Source organism: Miscanthus floridulus, chromosome 4 (genome assembly GCF_019320115.1).
Source record: "Miscanthus floridulus cultivar M001 chromosome 4, ASM1932011v1, whole genome shotgun sequence".
NCBI classification, from domain to species: Eukaryota; Viridiplantae; Streptophyta; class Magnoliopsida; order Poales; family Poaceae; genus Miscanthus; species Miscanthus floridulus.
The window spans coordinates 108,620,413-108,643,240 of NC_089583.1; the positions used below are offsets into that span (position 1 = coordinate 108,620,413).

The 22,828-nt window shown below is 43.1% G+C and overlaps 2 protein-coding genes and 1 pseudogene across 15 annotated transcripts; all 3 read left to right on the plus strand.

Moving 5' to 3' along the window:
* Positions 1-1,749: 1,749 nt before the first annotated feature.
* On the plus strand, positions 1,750-5,073 carry LOC136550279 (elongation factor 1-alpha-like). Its single transcript, XM_066541788.1, has 3 exons — positions 1,750-1,967; positions 3,356-3,843; positions 3,986-5,073. Exons 2-3 carry the CDS (start codon positions 3,382-3,384, stop codon positions 4,865-4,867), a joined length of 1,344 nt encoding a protein of 447 aa, XP_066397885.1. The 5' UTR covers positions 1,750-1,967; positions 3,356-3,381; the 3' UTR covers positions 4,868-5,073.
* Positions 5,074-5,717: 644 nt separating this feature from the next.
* On the plus strand, positions 5,718-10,389 carry LOC136549049 (sphingosine kinase 2-like; annotated as a pseudogene).
* Positions 10,390-12,534: 2,145 nt separating this feature from the next.
* LOC136550280 (uncharacterized) lies at positions 12,535-17,190 on the plus strand. Of its 14 annotated transcripts, none has more exons than XM_066541792.1 (9): positions 12,535-12,661; positions 12,805-12,840; positions 12,922-13,018; positions 13,110-13,557; positions 13,629-13,831; positions 14,390-14,482; positions 14,569-14,680; positions 16,352-16,488; positions 16,654-17,187. In XM_066541792.1, the coding sequence occupies exons 4-9, from the start codon at positions 13,483-13,485 to the stop codon at positions 16,742-16,744; spliced, it is 711 nt and encodes a 236-aa protein (XP_066397889.1). In that variant the 5' UTR covers positions 12,535-12,661; positions 12,805-12,840; positions 12,922-13,018; positions 13,110-13,482; the 3' UTR covers positions 16,745-17,187. The 14 variants fall into 14 exon arrangements, 11 of the variants coding, with proteins under 11 accessions (XP_066397889.1, XP_066397886.1, XP_066397888.1 ...); XM_066541789.1 differs by having other exon boundaries at positions 12,935-13,018; XM_066541791.1 differs by lacking the exons at positions 12,535-12,661; positions 12,805-12,840 and having other exon boundaries at positions 12,936-13,018; positions 13,110-13,209; positions 13,470-13,557.
* Positions 17,191-22,828: the final 5,638 nt, after the last annotated feature.

Consider the following 22,828-nt stretch of genomic DNA (forward strand, 5'->3'; position numbering starts at 1 on the left):
TTATTAATAATTGTATCTCTAATGACACATATTACAAGTCATAAATAGTAGTAGATTTATATATATATTTGATCAAATTTGACATCAATTAATTACTCAAAAAATAAGATTGCTATATTTTTTTTAGGATAGATGAGTCTGATTCCAATAGATATTGGAATATACGACGTGGCCGTATATATTTCCAAACCACAAGTCATTTAGTAGCCGTACAACAAGATGTAACATGTATGTTTCGTTGCAACATACATATTTACTAGCTAGGAAGTCTCTCGTCACTCTTATGTTGTTGGGGCCAAAGTTGATGAGATGGGAACAGTGGCAAGTAGGACTACAGGAGCAAAGAGGAAGGCAATCGTGGCGCCTCACTAGTCCCTATCAGCTCTGTGCTATGACTATCGCATCAAATTGATCTACAACAGTTGTTGGGCTCTATTGTTGGATGTGCTTTTTAGCCTCAGATTGGGCTGGATCTTAGACTAGCCCAGTGGCCTATCGCCTCCTCTCCCTGTCTTCGCTCTTGCCTCGTCATCTTCGACTCATAGTCGTAGTGCCTCCATTCCTCTGTCTGTCTCGTGTCCCGACGCCAGGTTCATGTGTTCTGGTGGCGAACATTCATGGCAGGGCAGTCTGCCTCTTCTGGCCCCGTTCGTTTAGAGGAATTCTAGAAAAATCTGGAGAAATCTGTGAGAGGAAAATACTATTCCGAATGAAAAAAGATGCGGATCAAGCCAGATTTAAGACACGCGAACGCTATCTTCTCGCCTTCCGAGGTAACTGGCCCTTTCCCCTCCATGCTCCTCCCTTTCACACTCCACAGGGACTATCTTCAAAGGGAAGTGAAGTGGGATTTTTGTGGCATGTCTATCTGATTATCTGTGTTGTGGTGTGCTGCAGGCGAAGTTCATGGCGGAGGATGAAATCATCATCATCGTTTCCAAACTCCACATGGACGCCCTCAACATGATCTGCATGCACCATTTCCATCTCTTTCAACTCTCAACGTCCCACCTATTCTTATACCTAATACTGTTACCACAGTCTTCGTATAGGCCTTGTTTGAATGCACTTGTATACACCTCAACCAATGTGTGTTTTGGTGGAACTAAACTAAGAGTCGGTTTGGTTCATCTTTGAGCTATGAAAAAATGTTATGGGCTATGTAACATTAAAAGGTTGTAAGTTGCTTCGTTGAAACAACTATGAAACCTACACACTGTGTTTATTTTTGTCAAAATAGTTGTAAAACATTCCTGTATTTTCGCTCATTTGGAAAAGTAGAAAATTGAAAGCCAAAAATAGGATCCAAGAGGTTAAGAAAAATGTACTAAGAAAGGTGAGCGGCTGTTCCTAGAAAATCAGCTTCAGATTCCACCTATTTTATTGGTGTTCTGTTTTTAGAAGTAGAAATATTTTTTAAAAGTGGAACTAAACACAGTCTAAATTCTACTCTGGTCAATTGATATAAATACGAGTCTCGTATGGAGATTTTGGACCCCCTCTTCCCACAACAGATTCCCCATCAAGGTGCCGTCCGGCTCGCCGTCGCGATCAAGAAGCGTAGCAAGTGCACCATCCTCCACATGTTTTTTTTTTTCTTTTGATTTGAAAAAAGGAAGCGCCGTTTTCCGAACGAAGAAAAGAAAAGATAAGGTATAGGGAACGAGTGACCGCGCGAGGCAGCGCGGGTGGAGTGGGCCCCAGGGCAGGGTAGCCGCCAAGGCAGGGTGTTCGTAGGCGCTACGAAAGCTGGAGGAGTTCCTGTTCGCAGGATGACAAATCGCATGGCCACGGTAAACCCTAGCCGCCGGGCCGGTCGGTCCCCGCGCGGGGGGGCGGCGGCGCGAGGCGTGCGCTATGCGGCTATATAAACAGAGAGCCATCCATCCGATGCCTCCAACCCTCACACCTGGTCACCTTTGATCCCCTCCCCTGTCGGCTCTGTCTGTTGACTTCCCCCCATCGAGGTAAGGGACTAGCTCGATTCCTCTTCCGTCCTCCGATCCCGGCGGGGTGCTTGATTTGTTATCATTCACGGTTCTGATTCGATTGTTACTATTCAAGTTTTGTCTGAATTCTTCGATGCTTGATTCATTATTAGTCTTCAAATTTCTCTGAATTGTTCCCTAGCTTTTATCCTCCACGCATATACTAGTATACTAGATTACTAGCAGAATTGTTCCCTAGCTTTTGTCCTCCACGCATATACTAGTATACGGAGTACTAGCAGAATTGTTCCCTAGCTGTTGTCCTCCACGCATATACTGCTATGCTGGCCGATCGCTCTTATGTCCCGCAACTATCAATCATTCAATCGTTTTTCTTTCTTTTACTTTTCTAATAATAAAGCCGATAGATCAAATCAAATAGTTACAATATATGGCATCGTCCACTTATTAAATCCAAACTCAAACTGGTACTGGAGATGCGACTAGTGTGCCCATTGTCTAATGGAAAAGACAGAGGGTCTCGTCTCCTATCTCCTCGAAAGGGGCCGGGCCTTCTGATATAGGTTCGAATCCTATTGGGTGCTTCAGTTCTAGTTTCTGCATCTCCAGTTTCATTTGCTCTACTGCTAGATCAGATTGCCACGCCAAGCACTCGCTCACATAGCCTGCTAGCTAATATCCGTCTGTGTATTCTTGGATTAGATAAATCATGCTTGCCTGCTTATATTTATTAACATGGCATCTTGATTTTTGTTTGCGGTATATTATTATTTGTTCTTGCTGCATGTATCTTTACATATTCATTTGGCAATTGTGTTGAATCTTATTTATCTTGCTTGGTTGCTCTTTATTCTGTATGAATTACTAAATGCAGATGGATGAATACTGACTGCATGGTCTCTGTTTTCTCATGGTTGCTCTTCATTCTGTATGAATTATTACTAACTACAGATGGATGAATACTGACTCCATGGTCTCTGTTTTCTTATGGTTGCTCTTCATTCTGTATGAATTACTAATTACAGATGGATGAATACTGACTGCGTGGTCTCTGTTTTCTTATGACTATGTTGTCTTTGCTATTTCTAAACAAAAGAACAATTAAGTCGGCTTATATATATGTCCTTTTAATTTGCTGCTAGTCAATGAATGGCCACAACTGTTCTGTTAAAAAAAATTCAATCTCTCAACTACTAATTGTATACTGTTAAAAAAATCAATCTCTACTAGTTGCAGTATATCTTAACTTTTGCATAACTCCGTACTATATGTATCCTTCTGCTAACTCAATCTCTCAACTACTAATTGTACTGTTAAAAAAATTCAATCTGAGCTACTGATTGTAGTATATCTTAACTTTTGCGTAACTGTGTGCTATATCCTTGTGCTGATGTTTGTGAATACAGCTAACTAGCCAGCTGCTCCCGTTGCCATGGGGAAGGAGAAGGTTCACATCAACATTGTGGTCATTGGCCACGTCGACTCCGGCAAGTCCACCACCACCGGCCACCTCATCTACAAGCTTGGAGGCATTGACAAGCGTGTTATTGAGAGGTTTGAGAAGGAGGCAGCCGAGATGAACAAGAGGTCCTTCAAGTACGCCTGGGTGCTTGACAAGCTCAAGGCCGAGCGCGAGAGGGGCATCACCATTGACATTGCCCTGTGGAAGTTTGAGACCACGAAGTACTACTGCACTGTGATTGACGCTCCTGGGCACCGTGACTTCATCAAGAACATGATCACCGGCACCTCCCAGGCTGATTGTGCGGTGCTCATCATTGACTCCACCACTGGTGGCTTTGAGGCTGGTATCTCCAAGGACGGCCAGACCCGTGAGCACGCACTCCTAGCCTTCACTCTTGGTGTGAGGCAGATGATCTGCTGCTGCAACAAGGTACTTTTGAAAGTTTGATTGATGCATCTACCTGCCGATTGTTGCATGTATATACTATCTGTTTATCTGTATATACTGCAAGTATTATCTGTTCATAATTATCTGTATATACTGCAAACTAAATGAACTACTGCTGAATCAGATGGACGCCACCACCCCCAAGTACTCCAAGGCTCGATACGACGAGATCGTCAAGGAAGTGGGTTCCTACCTGAAGAAGGTGGGGTACAACCCGGACAAGATCCCCTTCGTGCCCATCTCTGGATTCGAGGGTGACAATATGATCGAGAGGTCGACGAACCTGGACTGGTACAAGGGCCCCACCCTCCTTGAGGCGCTGGATCAGATCAATGAGCCCAAGCGGCCCTCGGACAAGCCCCTGCGCCTTCCCCTGCAGGACGTGTACAAGATCGGCGGCATCGGCACCGTCCCGGTGGGCCGCGTGGAGACCGGCCTCATTAAGCCCGGCATGGTGGTCACCTTTGGGCCCACAGGCCTGACGACTGAGGTCAAGTCGGTGGAGATGCACCATGAGTCGATGCAGGAGGCGCTGCCTGGCGACAACGTCGGCTTCAACGTCAAGAACGTGGCGGTCAAGGACCTGAAGCGCGGCTACGTGGCCTCCAACTCCAAGGACGACCCCGCCAAGGAGGCTGCCAGCTTCACCGCGCAGGTGATCATCATGAACCACCCCGGGCAGATCGGCAACGGCTACGCCCCGGTGCTGGACTGCCACACGTCCCACATCGCCGTCAAGTTTTCTGAGCTGCTCACCAAGATCGACCGGCGGTCGGGCAAGGAGCTGGAGAGCGCCCCCAAGTTTCTCAAGAACGGCGACGCCGGCTTCGTCAAGATGATCCCTACAAAGCCCATGGTGGTGGAGACCTTCTCGGAGTACCCTCCACTGGGGCGCTTCGCGGTTCGCGACATGAGGCAGACGGTTGCTGTCGGCGTGATAAAGAGCGTGGAGAAGAAGGACCCGACGGGAGCCAAGGTGACCAAGGCGGCTGCCAAGAAGAAATGACTGATGATCCTTCATGTATCCATGGTTCCTGGTCTCTTGCTGGTTACAGTATCATGTATGTTATTATTAAATAAGTACTATTTTGTTGGGTGGTGCTAGTAGTAGTTACAAAAGAACAATTTTGCTGGTTCAGTGTGTTCACAGTGTGTGGACGGTTGTGTTCGTGATTGCGTACCATAATAATATGCCTATATATGTGTGGTGTGCCTGTCCTCTCATGTTGATTGATTGCCTTTTGGCTAATGGCTATACATAGATGCCGATTGCTTGCCTTTTGGCTAATGGCTACACATATGAACGGCCAGCAGTTGACCACTTGTTTTGGTACTCTGCCATTCTGTCGTTGTTGATCTTGGACTCTCGGATATGATATGGTGGTCTAACCGGTGTTTACCTTGATAGTATAATCATTTCTGGTGTGCTTGCTAATTCTTCATCGCTTTTTAGCAGTATAACGACCTAAGTTCCAAGTACTAGCACGTAGTGTATACACTTGGTTCTTCAAAAAGAGTTGTATACACTTCACTCGGTCTAACCCGTTTTGCATAATCACACTCACTCATTAGGCCTAGTTTGGATCCATATGTATCCACCTCAATCTACATGTGTTAAAGTATTGAAGTGGCAATCCAACTCGATTTGGATAAACTTGCATCAAACAAAGCCTTAGTATCTGCTCACACACAAATATGTTGTCAATCTTTTGATGAATATCAATCATTCTATCTGCTGCCGCAGCCTTGCTGCTGCCCTCTACTCTGCTAGTCTGCTGTGCTGCGTCTTCACTCTTCAGCTTCACCACATAACCCGAATGAATTGGCCCAGCATGCATCTTTGTTTACTGGAAGTCAGCCCTGACTAAAATAATAACAACTCTCTGGTATTATCTGGAAAGTGAGAAATGATACTCGCTTTCAAAACAAAAAATGGTCCGTTTTGCAGGTTCATTACGCGGTGGCAGCAGACATCAAAATATCTACAACCACGGACAACTCAAATGCTGATCACAGCCAGCACGACAATGACAACACAATAATATCAGGTAATGGATCTTCTAATGCAGGAAGGCGAAACATACCAGGCGGTATTCGAAATAGCTCACAGGACTAGCGAATCTTCCATCTCCACTATATCAGGTGACTTTCCCAGCCCTTCTACCAGGCGCAAGATGCTATACTGATGCAGCAAGAACTCCACATCAATTTGATCAACAGATAAGAAAAAGCAGGTCTCGGTATCTTCATCCTGGATCCCAGGAGAAGATCAATGATCCACGTCAAAGCATTAGCCAACACTGTCTCCTCTGTCCTCATGGCAGAAGCTGCTGCTCTCACTCTTGCAGGCATTATCACTTCTGCATTGCAGATTCAGAATATTTTCTTCCTCACCGACAGCCAACAAATGGTGAACTTCTTCAATGGACAGGATCACTCAAGTCCACCTCAATGGGAGATCAAGCCGCTCACTCAAAAGTTCATAAATATAACAGCTGGTACAAACTCGAAGGTGGCGAAAATTACTAGAAATCTAAATGCAACTGCACACAGCTTAGCCACTCAAGCTTTCAGATCAACATCTAGTGAGCACAATCATGTAAACATTATTTGTTCTAATTGTTATCATGTTTCCAGTTGCCCTATTAGAGAGGCACTGCAATCTGTAATCTGGGAAGCCTTATATTCCACTTGCAACGATGTGCTGCTAATAAAGTTTGCCATTTATCAAAAAAAAAAAATGAATTCACTCATTATCAAAAAGTCTGCAGCAGCCTCACTACTAGTGGTCAGTTGCTATATTAATTTCTTTCTTTTCCTTTTTTTTTCCCTAAATCAATTTCTTTCTTTTTCATTTTTTAGCTGAATATCATGCTGCAGTCAGGTCATGTACTCATGTCAGGGATGAAATAGCTTCAGTTAAAGCAAGTTAACTTATAAGAGCTAAGTTATATAATAGTTATTTTTTATTTATCTATAATTTTTTAATTATTTGCCAACTGTTTTTTTATGGGAACACCAATCTCTGCTGCCACTGCAGTCTGCAAGTCTGCAACTAATATTTTTCATCTCCAGCCGCCACTTCTCCACCTCCTCCCTACTGTTCGTCCTCCTCGCCGCCCACCATCTTACCACGCCACGCGCATCCAGCAGCACCGCGGAGGACGCGTGGCGGCGACGCGTCTCTGCCTCCCACGCGTCGAAGAAGGTGCCGGTCTTCCACGCTCATCCAGCGGCACCACGGAGGGGCGCGGCGGCGGCGCGTCTCCGCCTCCCGCGCGTCGAAGACGGCGCCGGCGTGCGGCGTGGTATGCCTGTCTAAATCTGATGCCTGTTCATTTCATGCAATGCAGCTGATAGCAGTAGTAATGTTATGCTTACCTGCTCTGTAGGCCCAATTTTTTTTTTCTTTTGTGAGATTTGGTTGAATGTTCCTTTCAGTGTCATCATTGCCATTTAACAACACCCTTGAGTGTTGTATTAGCTATCAATTAGGATGTAGTAAATGGGTACCCAATGGTGTTTTATCTGTTAGCTAACTAAGTTCATTTTTCTCCCTAAATTAATTACGTAGCATGCCATTCTAGTTCATTTTATCAAGTTTTGGGTCGATCCAATTGACTTAAAACATGGCAGACTTGCATCCATAGCTATCAATGGAAAATATCTGAGCAGACCTTATTTGTTGATTTATTTATCATTGATAGTGCCTCTTTTGTCCTGCACATTTCTGTTTCGTTTCTAGTTGGTTGGTAGTACTAGTTCAAGCTTCTCTAACTCCTTCAGAAAAGCATAGTAAATTAACAACTGAATTAAAATACTAGTTTTACCTACTCATGGCCCTTTAGGTATTCCTCCTGCAACATTGTCACATGCCTGCCAAAGAGATTGTTCATTATAGTGAACCCTTATGGCGGAAAAGGAAGCAGGACAGAGTATTTTCCAGAATGAAGTCCTCCCTCTCACTGAAACTGCTGGTGTGCTTTATACGATGCAAGGTTTGGTGGTCTATGTTTATTCATCGTGTTTTTGGAATTATAGTTGTGATGCCTGTTGCTTTGTATCTAATTTCAAAATGTGAAACATGTTTAGAAACCAAGCATCGCCTTCATGCTTAGGCCTCGTTCAGGTTAGGGCATTTTGATGCCAGGAATTGTTCCTGGATAACGAAAACTTATATAAATTAAGTAATGGTTCCTGGCCGAGAATTATTCCTGGTGTCCATTCTCCGGAAACGAATGGGGCCTTAAGAGATTGCACATTCACTTGATCTTAGGAAGGATGATGGCATCATTTGTGTCAGTGGAGATGGTGTGTTGGTAGAGGTTAGCAAAGAACAACGTTTTCCGTATGCGAATGCAATTCTATGCAAGTTGTTACACTCTGAAAATTCTCGTGTTTTCAGATATTTGAGCACTGTTGATTTTTATTTGCTTGCTTGCTATGTTTTGGTTCTTTCTCTTATTGTTATTTTGTTTTGTTTTTAGGTTGTCAATGGTCTCCTGCGAAGGGAGGACTGGGAAACAGCAATAAAACTACCCCTTGGGATCATTCTGGCAGGTACATCATCATAGCAGCTCCTTTATCATATTTATGTAATGATGCACATTAGTGAGTAGTACTATGTCTTAGGTTCATTCCATATGCAATCATTACAAAAGCCTGTTTAATCAAGGTTAGTTGTAGCTTGTAGCTTTTTCAGTTTTTGTTCACATTCTAACATTTGTACACTTTGTTGTTGTTTGTGCTCTAGGCAGACACTTTCACGCACTACAATGTGCAACGGGTACTGGAAATGGAATGGCACGCTCTCTATTGCATGCTGCTGGTGAACCATTCTCTATATCTAATGCCGGGTTTGCAATCATCAGAAGTCAGTATTTTTTTTCCTCGTTTTTTGTCACCTTTCACTAGCAGCCCCGTCATCTCTCTTCATTATCTCGCCCATTTATGTGTTTGAACAATTGCTGATGCAGCTTCTTTCTGTTACACAGGTCATAAACGTGCACTTGATGTTACTTCTGTTATGCAGGGAAACTGGGAAAGACAAGGTTCTTTAGTGTCCTGATGCTTACACGGGGTATGCAGCATATAATCTCTATGCTAACTCTTTGCAAACAACAGTTGAGAACTTAGGCCACCTTTCTCAGAGATTGCTCTGTCACTTTCTGTTTTGCTACAGTAAAATGTAATTGACAAGCCTGAAAATGATCTATGAACTGCAGGTCTGGTGGCTGATATTGATATTGGATCAAAGAAGTATAGGTGGATGGGAAGTGCTTGCCTTGAATTTTATGTGTACTTTCTACCCTGAAATCTTATATCATGTACTTGATTTTATTTTTCAATCTGTATGTTTCTGTCTTTTTTTTATATAATGGACTTAACAAAGAGGTGCTGCAGAAATTAGATGCTCATCATCGAGACAGATGCATCTCTTTCTTTACTACTTAGTTCCAAGTTCAAACTGTTGGAAATGTCTTTTTATTATTGTAAATGTTGTATAGCTTTATGTAGATGTGTGTGCATGCATTGTAGCCATAAAAGAAAAGATCATGGTTAACATACTACATACCTGAAAGAATGAAACTTCCACAATATGATGGTTGCGCTCTAGTGCACATAATAGATGCAGAGGATATTGATATCGTATTGCATAAGTCGTTGTAGCACCTTTATGGCTTTATGTTACTCTTTCTCTGAGTATTTTTGGATCTTTAAAAGCTCACACTGTGTTCTGCCATGTACAATGCAACTTCTTTTCAGCTCCTACTCCGCATGCTGAACCTGCGATGGTACAATGGGCTTGCCCTTTTTGTTCTAGGACCAGAATCTAAAGAAGTTGGTGATCCTGTGGAGCAAACTACCAGTTATGAAACAAACGGAGTTAGCAAAGTATTTCGAGAAGACAGAGCAACTGACAGCAATTGTGAAAGGTGTGACTGTAGGCCCATCGATCAAAGAAGCTGATCATGCATGGAGATCACTGAATGGTCCATTCGTTTCAGTTTGTCTTGGCTATATTCCTTTCGCTAACGAAGATGCCATGGCAGCACCAAAGGCAAAGGTCAGTCTCTCGCCATTTAGTGCATTGAGGTTCCGCTGTGCTCTGTAGCTTGATTCGTTCTTGTTTGTTGCCATGCAGTTTGCGGATGGCTACATGGATGCTGCTATAATCAAAGATTGCCCCCGGTGGGATGTTCTCGGGCTCGTGTTCCAGATGAAGGACGGCGCCTACATCAACTCACCATGCGTGGAGTACTTCAAGGTGCGTTGACTACTACTCACCGTGTCCCTGAAGTCTGTCAAACATAACGAGGTGTGCTGGGCAATTCTGACGAACAACAGGTGAAGGCGATCCGGGTGGAGCGTATCATCGACTCAGACGGGGAGGTACTCGTGAGAGGCCATGGGACCCGCTCCCATGCCAGCGACGAGCTGCCCATCCAGCTGACGGTGGACCAGGGGCTGAGGAAGTACAGTTGGATTGCACGCTACTCCCTCCATTCGAAATTAAAGTTTTTTTAAAAATCTTGAGAGTCAAAGCATCTTAAATTTGACTAAAATTATAAAAAAAAACTATAAAAATTTATGACATCAAATAAATATTCTATGAAAATATAATTAATGAAGAATCTAATAATACTTAGTTTACATCATAAATGTTATTATCTTATTATATAAATTTGGTCAAACTTGAGATACTTTGATTCTCCAAGATTCTTAGAATGACTTATAATTTGAGATGGAGTGGCTCTGTTCGCTTGAACTGAAATTTGGCTTAGAACAAGATCAATAATAGAGCCAAGTATTTGCTTTAAGTCAAGTTAGAGCCAAATCATACAACGGTGGTCTCCTATTTGTCTATAAAAAAGTTTTTTATTATTATGAGATACCATGTCTTATTTTCGCTTTCCTACTTCTCACATACACTCAGCCTGTTCGGTAGTCTATAACTGCCTGTATCTGGCTTGGCTTATCAGTCAGCCAACAGTATTTTTCTCTCACACCAAACCAGTCAGCGGTACTTTTAGCCCATGGCTTATAAGCCAATCCAGCCGAAACGAACAGGCTGACTATTGTTTGGGTTCACAGATGTCTATGCTTCCTGTGCCCAGCTTGATGCTAAAATAAGAGCCAAGCTCTCTTCTCTCTCCTCTCTTCTCTCATCCACGTCAATAAAAATACTGACTAGCTTGGCTATAAGTCCATTACTATACCTACTCTTATATTGATGCTTATGCTGATTTATTATAAGAGATAAATATTGTTTGTTCGTTGAAAAATATTGTTGAAGTACTTGAAACGAACCGGGCCAAGCTACTGCATTGGCACGTGAATTGAGGGTCAACTGCATGTTAACTGAATCAGATGAGCATGTACTACGAATATCTTGAAAGCGTAACATGTGAAATGCCTATAGTATAGGTAATCATTTTTAGGAGATAATATGTGGTAACTGTCATATAGATCAGTGGTCCACTGTTGCTTCGGAGTAACTTTGTAGCAAAGCCTCTGTAGTCTGGAAAAATGGGCCTCATGTGACGGTGTGTTTGGTTGGTGCCCTGGCAGCTCGTCTTCTGTCTCTGTCTCTGCCGCATATAATATACCGATAAAATTTTTCTAAAGCCAAAATTGTTCACTACAGCCATTAAGTCTTCTAAGTACACCTAAAAAAATAAACCCAAAACCAACCAAACTTTGAAATGAAGGGACGAGATCCATTCTCACCTCTTCTTTCTCTTAGTCATTCAAATCCAACGGATCATAATGCTCGATCAAACCTCATCACTCATCCCTCATTTCCCTCCCGCGTACACCCCACGCGCGACGGCGCGACTCTCCCTCTCCCCAACGCCCGCTCTCCCTCTCCCCGAGGCCACGCTCCCTCTCCTCGACGCCTCTCTCCCGCACCATCACGCCGGCAGGGACGCGCGCCGCAAGGGCTGCGCGCCGGCAGGGAGGGGCGCCGCCAGGGACGCGTGCTGCGGCTGGTCGGCCGCCGCAGGGCCGGCCTGCTGCTGCTGCCCGCCGTCGCGGCCGCCGCCGTCTTCTGCTCCCTCTTCGCCGTCGTAGGGACGCGCGCCGGCAGGGACTCGCGCAGGCAGGGACGCGCGCCGAAGTGCCGCACGCGTGCTGCGGCTGGTCGGCCACCGCAGGGACGGCGTGCTGCTGCTGTTCGCCGTCGCGGATGCCACCGTCTTCTGCTCCCACCACAAGCAGCAGCAGGTGCTCCTGATGCAGCAGGCACTGCAGCAGCCGTACCAGTCCGGCTTCCTCGCCGCCACGGCAGCGGCGGCCATGAGCCAGGTCGTCCCCTCGATCCTCGCCTGTGGATTTACTATACATTTTTTTTTGGTGATTGGGTTCTCACTCCCTTCATGCTTTTAGCTAAAGGGATGTTATTTTTCTTTTGGTACTGGCTTAGAAGATAACGATGCTCTCTGTTTTACTAGCTCGTACATGATAGTGCATATATGGTTACTAAATTGAAATTTGCTCCTGTAGGATGCTTGGCTCAGTCAACAGTACAAGTTAGTCACTGCCCTCCCTCTCCCAGGCTCCTCTTATTTGATCCTTGATGTCTGGCATGCTGATTTTTCTATAGATGCATAATGGAGTAGTAGTTTGGCTCAAAAATTAATAGTATTTTTAATTTCATTTCCCCCTATTGTGTTGATCGCAGATGAAGATTTTAATTTCATTAGTTGATCAAGAGCATAGTAGTAGCCTTGCTTGTATACCCTCAAGCCAGTCCCACTCATGAAGGGGAGATATCTCAGTAGCGCACAATCTGGAGGTGAGTTTCATCCATTTGAAATTGGTACATGACATTATGTAGAAAATGCGTTTGATCATAATGTGTCTGATATATGTATTCTTGTTGACTAAAAATATTTACTTTCATCTAAAATATTCTTGGCTGAGCTGCCATGGTTTCAGCTTGTCCGGCTGGTGGACTGTTGGGCAGGTGTTCAGGTATGCAGATATAATCAGCGGCAAAACAATACTCATTTTACAGTTCATTTCTATACAACCATAACATCAAAATTTAAAAAGCATTGGTGTCTAGAAATTGCAGCATCAGAGTATGAACTGTGACATGGGATGCACTTCACACCCATCTTACTAGAGGAGTGAGGGAAAGATTAAAGAGGTATTTACAAATCTCACATTTTCGCTAATAATGATTCCTATCACATTATACGTATACTCTGACCCATACTTTATATTTCCCTTATTTTTAGCCTTGGAAAAGGTGGAGTTTCTTTTCATTAGTGACAATGGGTGACAATCTGTCAGTATGGATCCGGTGGGAATTGCATGCTTATTTGATAACTCGGCCAAGTAAGCAGACTAAACATATTACACTTGCAGACATATTTCATAAAAAGTCTTCAGCCTCAAAATGCTCCTCGTGCTTCTCTATTTCTAACATTTACCACAACATTCATTTGTGAAAAAAGTACGCAGTCTAAGTTTGTTAGAAAATCATAAATGATAGGACCTAGGATGCCAAGTTAGAGATAAATTTAAACTTTGTGCTGTATGGGCATTTTGTTGACAGATAGCATCAATATATCTAAACATTGAATTGCATGATACAGGCAGTAAGACATTATGTTGATGTCTACAGTAGTTCTGAATGTGTACTTCATTTACGGATGGGAATGGTTTGGCACAGGCAGTAAGACAGTATGTTGATATCTACAGTAGTTCTGAATGTGTACTTTATTTACGGATGGGAATGGTTTGGCACGGCGCAGGAGGCGAAGGCGGTGGTCAGCGTGACCGTGGAGGGGAGCGTCGGCCTGGTGAAGGCCATGGTCAGGCTGGGCGCCAGCGTCGGAGAGGCCATTGCTTCCGTGGTTGAGAGGTACGCTAGGGAGGGGAGAAGCCCGTGCCTGGACCCGGCTGCAGCCTGCAGCCGAGACCTTCCAACTTCACCACTCTCATTTGAGCCTTCAGAGTAAGCCACCACACCAGTACGCTTTATTTTTGCAAAGAAATTTCCTTTCCTTTGACAATTAGTGTCACCGGGTATCATCTTTTCTTCTCAAGGATTACTAAGCATTATTTTGGTGTAAGAACTGCCGTCCAAACATTTTGGTGGTTCTGTGTGTATTTTCCATGTTAGTTGTGGACACTGGAATTCAGATTAAGGTTTCTGATTTAGTTCCTGGGACATAATAAACTTATTATCCTTTTTTTGAAGGGATATTGAACTGAGATTAAGGCAACCTTAGCTTACTGATCTTGTGATCCACATGTCTAGATATTCTCAAGTTGTTTTAACTCATAGATACACCATTTTTTTCTTCCCTCCTTTTGCTTCCGTTGTCATGGACTTTTATATGCTTGCTTGGTCAGCGTTGTTTTCTGAATTGCCCGGAAGAATTTCCCATGCTTTAATTTCGCTTCCTGCACAAATTTTCTTGACAGTGAAACTTTTTCAGCTCAATATTATTCTCCCAGTTACATTATCATCTTTGGTGGCTAGCTAATTCCTGCTCTTGTCTTGCTCCAGGAGTTCATGTACAGCAGGCTTCAGCTCAGGTGACCTTGTGACTGCACTACAATGCATGCACGCCTCCATCTGTACCACCTGCAAGAAGTGCAAGTGATCACTTGCTGCTACGCGTTTCTGAATTGTTTCGCCGTGTGCCTGCAGCTCAGGCGCTCAGCTGGTACTTTACATTTGTGCAGGGGTTTCCGTGAAGCAGATGGTGAACCCGGCTCTCGGACGTGCTCATGGGCTCCAATGGCCTCACCAAGGCCTCACTCCCCTTCCTCAATTACCCTGCGTAAATCAACCAAGGTAAAATTGGCCCCTTCTTTTTTTTCACTGTTCCCCATACGCTAGAAAATATAATACTCTAAAAAATGTTGGAAGAACAATGCCCAATGTCTTTTTCAGCTGGCAATTTGAGTAGCATTGTAGCAGCAAAGTTCCTGGGTTCATGATTTCTTTTTCATCTGTACCTTCTGTACAGGGTCTTTTGTTTTTGTTTTAGCAGAAATACAGTTCCTTTTTTGTGAGGAAAAAGAAAAAGAAATATAGTTCTTGTGATATTACAATGCAGTCTGAATGACTGAAACATCAAACACAGTTAGCCCAAGCAGTAGGGAAAAAAACAAATACGCCATGCTCTTTTATTGGTATATATCCTTCAAGGAATCCCTCTTTGCAATTCTTTATTGAGAAACAATATCAAGGTCTGAACACTGCATTCCACATCCTGATGACGAGGATCAGATCCACTCAAAAAGTGTTGCTACTTGCTAGCTATGTAGCTTGAGTTTATATGCAACTATTTTGGTTTATATCCACTCAAAAGGAGCTGGGAAACATGAAGTTGATTTGAATACAACTATTTTGGTTTATATGCATTTTGACTTGCCTTGGTGCCTCCCATTTTAGACTTCAATATAAATATTTTGTTGAGTCACTATTATAAATTTATAATGAACTAAAGTTCCACATGTCTATGCAACAACGCAAAATTTTCTTGTTTGAGATAGTCTGCATAGGATTCATAAGTTAACTTTGGATTTAATGTGGCAGCTCTGCGGGTGGCTTCTGAATGTAGGGATGTACATATTGACTACTACCATTGAGATCAGGTTTCTCTATTTTTATTCCTACCATTGAAGTCAAATGAGGTTGTGATGTATAATTGTATATATTGAACTGTTATTTCTATAATATTGTAGAACTGACTCTGTTGATTCCAACAAAGCATAAGTGTCCCTGTCTAGATGATCTTGCACTTTTAAGTTAAAAGACATAATACCTTGGTTAGAATAAGATGAAGGTGTGGGATAATCTATTGTTCTGTCTGAACTGGGCTTCAATTCTTGGAGCAAGCTCTAATGGCAATTCATTTCTCTAAGTCCATAAGAATACTTAAATTATTATTGAGTTTGAGAACTTGTCCACTTCTAGAGATGTTAGCATTTAACAAACACAGTATTAGATTTGGCACCATCTTCCATTTTATTACTTATACAAATGCCTTCCTTTTCTTATATCCTGTAGATCGGTACAACAAATTATTGATGCTATTTTGGTTCTGGACATTGGTGATCCTCCCTGCGCTATTGCTGCAGGAGCTCTTTTATTTGTTTTGGCAAGTGATATGAGTACCTCTTAAATCAGAGAAGAGAAGCACTTAGTGGCAAAATCGCATGTCCTTGTTGGGCTTCTGTGCAATAGAAAACGAAGTTCTCATGACAAATACCTTCCAGTTTAATTTTGATATTATTTTCTGCCACAACCCACTGCATTTGTTGTAGGCTTTTAAAGTCAGATCGTTGAGGTTGGTTGGTAGCTATTTTTAAGTTCAACATTCATCTGTCCTCAAGGCGTTTATAGTGCAAAACTGCTATTTCTATAATTCCCACCTCCAGAAATGACATCCATTAAGTTATCCAACCACATGATCTGATGCCTTTCTCTGAATTCTGTTTCCTTTATCGTCTGAATCAGATAAATGATAAGGGTCCACTCCGGCTAAGTTCTCGAGCTTTGCTTCCTGACGCAGATTCAGAATTCAATAGCGGTTCAACAAAAGAAAAGGCGCCACAGAAAGATGATGTCATCAAGATGACAACAAAGAGACCCAGGTGCAAGAAACTGTTTGAGCCATCTCTCATAACTTGTGCATTGGGATCATGTGAATTGTACTGTAATTTAGTTTGAGTAATTTTGTAATTTAGTTTACATGAATCTTTTTTGCTATTTAAAACTAAAGGTGTCTGGTTCAGTGACACTAACGTGTGTTTCAACAGTTCCAAATTTGTAGAGAAGACTGCACCTATATACATCTGGCAAAGGGTCATCTGCAGCTCGTCTTACAGCATCTGTAACTCGAGATGGTAGCTTGCTAGATTAACATTGAATTAATGTGACCCGTAGCATTAGCACGGGCACTATACTAGTATATATAATAGCTCAATCCCAGCTGCCAGGCGACTGAAATCGACGGCCTGGGCTACAGTGATTAACAGATGGCATTGGACAGCAGTGATAGGCTTTTGTGTTGAACTAGATGTAACAGATGGCATTGGAGTGACAATGTGATTCTCAATTCTTGATTCTTGCACCAAATTCTAGAAATGAAACAAAATCCTTTGATTCACAACATTGCCAAATGAGACAAAAAGCTTTCTATTTGTCTTTGAGCTCACTGCAATATCAAATTCTGGCATCATTATGCTTGTATTAAGGCACTTTTGTTTAACGTATTGTAGATAGCAGATAAATGCAATCGATCAGATAGTAAAGGCTGATAAAAGTAGAACTATTAATCCCTGTTCTAGACGGGGACCAATTGAGTTACATTCCTCACAAGATGTTAAAAAATACTCCCTCCGTTGCCAAAACGTCTATAGTTTGGAACGGAGAGAGTACTTAATTAATCGGTGAAGCCTTTCAAACAAACTCCTCGAGTGTGAGGTTACAAACTCTTCGTGCAAAAATAACCAAGGGCTCGAGTAGAGGCAGGCATCAAATCAGCGATGACCACTGCCTAAAATGCACAACCATTTTCTCTTCACTCTGTTTTGTAAAGTGGTTTACTTTCTAGGTAGGTGAGTACCACCTCTGTTTCAAGTTATAGGTTGTTTTGGATTTTTTTTTCTAGATATAGCTTTTGCTATGCACCTAGATATATGTTATGTCTAGATACATAACAAAAACTATGTATCTAAAAATGTCAAAATGGCTTATAATTTGGAACGTAAAGAATATTTCATAGCATCTCATGTTCAAAAAAAAAAGTGTGAGCTAGGAGTAATCCTCTACCTTGAGATAAAACAATGTCTGAAGATTAACCGTTGATGCATGATATCTACTTCCGCTTTTAGGTGTTTATTTAAACCATCCAAATCATCTGTGACATGTACCAAATAAACAGACCCTGAATACGCGTTTGCGAGGCTTGTGAAAGAAGACAGACGACTTTCGCCTGCTCGGGACTGGGCGACTGGCCGACTGGGAAGCGAGGCGACTCCTTTTTACCTTGGTGCAGGGGGCACGTGAGCGGCCATTGGAAGACCGGAAGCAAGCGGAATTTGCCGTGCCAGGACGACGCAGCGCATCGGCTGCCCGTGCCCAGTCCTGCCTGACCTCTCCCCCTGCCTGTCTGCCTGCGGGCAGCGTGCTCCGCTGCCGAGCGTGACTGCCTTTGGCTTTCTCGCACACGCGAGCTGATCCGGTGACCGGTGTGCTTCTGGTGCTGGGGACTGAAATTGAACTCGGCACGGGGAGGATTCGGCTTGCCTTGGCGGATGCGGATGCATGCGGCCGCGGGGGTGCTGGTCCTGGTCGTAAAGAAAGAAAAGGCCCGCCTTGATTGACGTATACTACTCCGTAGTGGCCACTGGCCAGTGGCGGTGGCCTCCGCAACGTGTGCTTGAGTACGTGCATGCGGGGCGCTAACGCCATTATTTTCTGGGGGATGCTCGCCCGCCCGCAACCGCGCAAGCGACTGATGAGTGCGGCTGCGGCACGGGCCTTTAATTTCCTTGGGTTTGGGCATACGTGTCGGCAGATAATTGTCGGTACTGGACCCGACTTCTCATGCTAATCCGATCCTAGTACTTTCTTTTGTCTGTGTTGCAGAGGCTTATATACTAGTACGTATATAGCATACTTGTATATTTGATGAAGAACAGAAACGGAGAGATTATGTGTTAGGTAAGTTCGTTGTACAGATTCGGAACTGAGCTCATGATTTATCAACTACCGGGAGAGCGTGAGTTGAGAGTTGAGCAGCCCGTTCATTTACTCGTATATGATCGTGGATTATAAGCTGGAATAATATTTTCTCTCACACCAAATCAGCCAGCAGTAGGATCGTTTTACGCCTGCCGAACAGGCTGGAGACGCATGCGGTCCATCTGGCATCTGTATACCTTTCGCACATCGATCTGTTGCCTGCCGCCATATGAACGGGCTGTCCCTTATCAAAAAAGAAAAGAAATTCTTTTTTGCGCGTACCGATGGCTGGCTGCATGAAACGCATGGTCGCATGGAGTGATGGGAGAGAGGCCATGGTACTACTGCTGTAGCGACAATGCATGGTAGTACTACGACGAGAGGGCTAGCTGGCACATGCATGCATGCATGCCTCGTTTCAAAAGGAAAAGGGCCAAAGGGGGCCCTGCGTGACATGCATGCACCATGCATGAGGAAGAGCTGCCGTGCCAGGGTCCTCCTCTGTAGTCTGTACGTACTCCTGTCCTCTCTCCCGCTGCGCCACTGATCTTCTGCTCTGCTCTGCTCTCAAGGGAGGCCGGGAGCGAGAGGGGACCGTGATGGATGGCCGGATACATATCTTGGCTACCCGATGGGCGATGGATGCCGAATTGCCGATGCGATCCAGCTCTCCAGTCCAGCCCCCATCGATTGCTTGTCCAGCTGGTCGATCCATCCATCCATCCGTTCCTATCCTATCTCTTTTGTACTCTATACTCCGTACAATACGTTATTATAGGCTGAGCCTTGCGGGCTGCAGAGAGACGACCGTGATATCTAGTAATTCTTTGCATATCAGCGAGGAGAGAGTTGGCGGAATGGGCTGATGAGCGAGTGCTGCGGGTTGAATACTCGTTTACTTCACAGAGGAGCAAAAGCTAAAATTAGATCATGTCTGTTAGGATACCTGGTTCCCAAGAACATGGATCCAAAATCGAAGGAGGCCTACTACACTAGAGGGTACCATATGAATTATGCAACCTCTTGTTGTGTGGCCATTTGAAATAAAGTTATATTTATGACTATATTATAAATTTATACCACCACACTGAATTTTTTATGTAAAATAATTGAAATAATAATTGGCCCTAGCCTCCAATAGACCTCCGTTTCCATCCCAGTCTCCCAGACGTGGGCGCAATAAGAAATTCCATTTTTATATAAAAAATATATTTTTCCCTTTCTCTGGATCAAACTGTGGAGATCCAATCGATAATCACACGTCCAGCCAGTGGTGCTACAGGTACCTCTGTTTGAGCCGCCTTAGCCGTCGCTGCCCTCACCCACCAGGCTACACAATAAAAAAACTGAAAAATGAAAAAAAAAACAATTTCTATGTGATGGCAAGTCAAGGCAACCCAACCAAGCCAGTCACGCACACAGCCTCACAGTCACAGGCGTGGCAACAGAGACTCCGGCCGTCGAACATCCCGTGGCTCTAGCGCACACGCATGCATGCGTCTTTTGCGGGCCATGCATGCACCGATCCACGCACAGGCACGGCACCCGCCGTCCTCTTGTTTATCGATCGATCGATGTCGTTTTTTGTTTTCCTCTCGTTTAACAGCTCTGCGTTTTTCTTCATAATATATCATATGATTCGTCCTTTTGGCATATCTGATGGTGACAAGTAAACAGGCTACCTTTTCTTTCGATAAAATAATTGGACACGCGAATCTGAGCGACCGGGCGAGTGAGGTTGCTGATGTTTGCACGCACAAACTCTTTTGTAATTTTATCCAATCCATTAATTAATCAATCGTTGAACTTTCCAAACGGTGATTCACTTTGCTGTGGGTGCACTTGCATGCATATTTAAGGGGGTAGATTCGTACCCCCTCTGATCCTGAGTAGTTTCGTGCTAGTTCTTTAAGTAATCCATTAATTAGTACGAAGTAGTACGTCTTCTCTCCTTCTCACGGGACTAACCCTAAGCGCCGCCGTCTACCACCGCGTCCCCCTCCCTTTCCCTCCGATATCTCGTCGGAAGCCGGAGGGAGTGGGAATTCATCGTTTTTATAAGTTTTCTAGTAGATCGAATCCTTAGGGTTAGGGTCTCTTCATGCCAAATTTTTTGGTACTAGGGATCTATCTCCTCCTCCTCCTCTCCTGCGACGGCGAGGGGACATGGTGAAATCGTTTTCTCCATGGCGACTCTATTGAAGATTAGGACGACAACTACAGCGTCATCAACTTCACCGACATGACGATATGGAGACTTTTCTTCTCGGGCGGCGACATCAAGGCGGAGATGACGTCGCCGCCATAGAATAAATTTCTTCGGTCTCTTCTCCATTTTGTTGTGGTTAGATCTGGCCATGATGAAGGACTAGGGAGAATAAGTTTCAGATCAGTCTTCCTCATTTTTCGGTGGCAAAAAGAAGAAGAAGGATGACATAAGAAAGAAGAAGTTTCTCAACTCCGCCTGCATGGATGTTGGTCGTCGTTCGATGGGCATCTATTTCTCAGGCCTGTTGTTGAGTGTTTGCCTTTTCGGTCATCCATACAAAGCGTCAAATAATAGGTTTGGTTTTGAGATTTGGAGCTATTCACAATGTGGGTACAATTTAGATGAAAATCAGTTTATGTATATATACGGTGTATTCCAGAGTGCTTGTAATGTGTTGATGTACCCAACTATTATCTAATATAATTTTCTTTCGTCGCAAAAAAAAATAGCACTCAAGATAGTAGATTCGTGGTTCTTTAAGTTCATGTGTTGTTCTTGGAGTATATAAAATTTCTCAATAATGGATTTTGTGTCACAGCGATTTGTAGTATTTAGTATCGCAAAGGAGGCTCCTCTATTCAGTTAAGAGTCCCGACAAGCTGTTTTAGCTATAAATACATGCATATATTTGCTTCATACAAATACAATCTCTCAAAGTCCTATTTTACCCCATGTAAAAACCGGTCGATATAAATGAAAAATCACCGTTTTTGTATGCTAAGCACTATTGATACCTTCCTAAATAAAATCTATGTTTTCAGTTATATAATTTTTGACATCACATAAATATTATTGACCATTTCAGTTGTTTGTCTTGCTGAACAAAATCATGTGTGGTACACAATGGAAGTTGGAAACACACAGAAGCAAAACAACACCTATAGGGGAGCATTACTTGCTCACAACATAGAAAAGCATGAAAATCAATGTTATTTCATATTTTAAGAGTGGATGTTATACTTTGTCCATAATTTATTTGGAATACCTCTACTTTACATAGAATGCCTGAAACCCACCTATTCTACAATAGATATGTTTCTATTGAACCAATCACTTTAGATAGTTCACATTAGGATGTGTGTCGTTCACTCCAAATAATAACTCAATAAACAACTTCAATTACTAATGAATGATGCAAGATTTCCAAGGTTGGTGTGTATATATAGTCTTTCTACACTTATAACTTTCATAGCCAAAACAATAGATGTAAATGGTATTAACTCCAATACTTCCGAAGACAGGATACATTGAAGCACTAGCTATCAAGTGCTATCTATAACTTCTACACAAACCTATATGACTTAAAAGATAAGGGGTGCATTTCCATTGCTAGGCCTCTCAAAAACCACACGACTCACAAAATGGAAACCGCATCTGATAAAACCAACCTACGCGGAAAGGACATGGTTTAGAACAGTATAACATCTATTTCTCCGTATAGCTCATTTGCTCTCATGCATAACACTCGAATTAAGATATCTCGTGCGACATCAATATACTTCGATGCAAATTATCGTTTTGGATATTTTTTTAATCAAGCTATCTCTCGCAAAATTGATATACTTTGATGCAAATGATCGCTTTGGATGCTTGGGTCTTTGTTCACTGTGAAGAGTGGAATTTGGTCATTCTTTTCATAATCTTCTGATATGTTTGACTTGTCTTCAATTCCGACGATGTTTCTTTTCCCTAAAAGAACTATGTGGCGCTTTGGCTCATTGATTGGGTCGTTGTTGTTTTTCTCTCTCTTCGGTTTTGTAGACATGTCCTTGACATATAACACCTGATTCATATCCTTGGCAAGTACGAACGGTTCGTCTTTGTACCCAATATTGTTGAGGTCCATGGTTGTCATTTCATACTGGTTGTCGATTGCTACCCCGCCTCCAGTCACCTTTATCCATTGGCACTTGAACAAAGGTACCTTAAAAGTAGGTGCATAGTTTAGTTCACATATCTCCTCTATGCGCCATAAT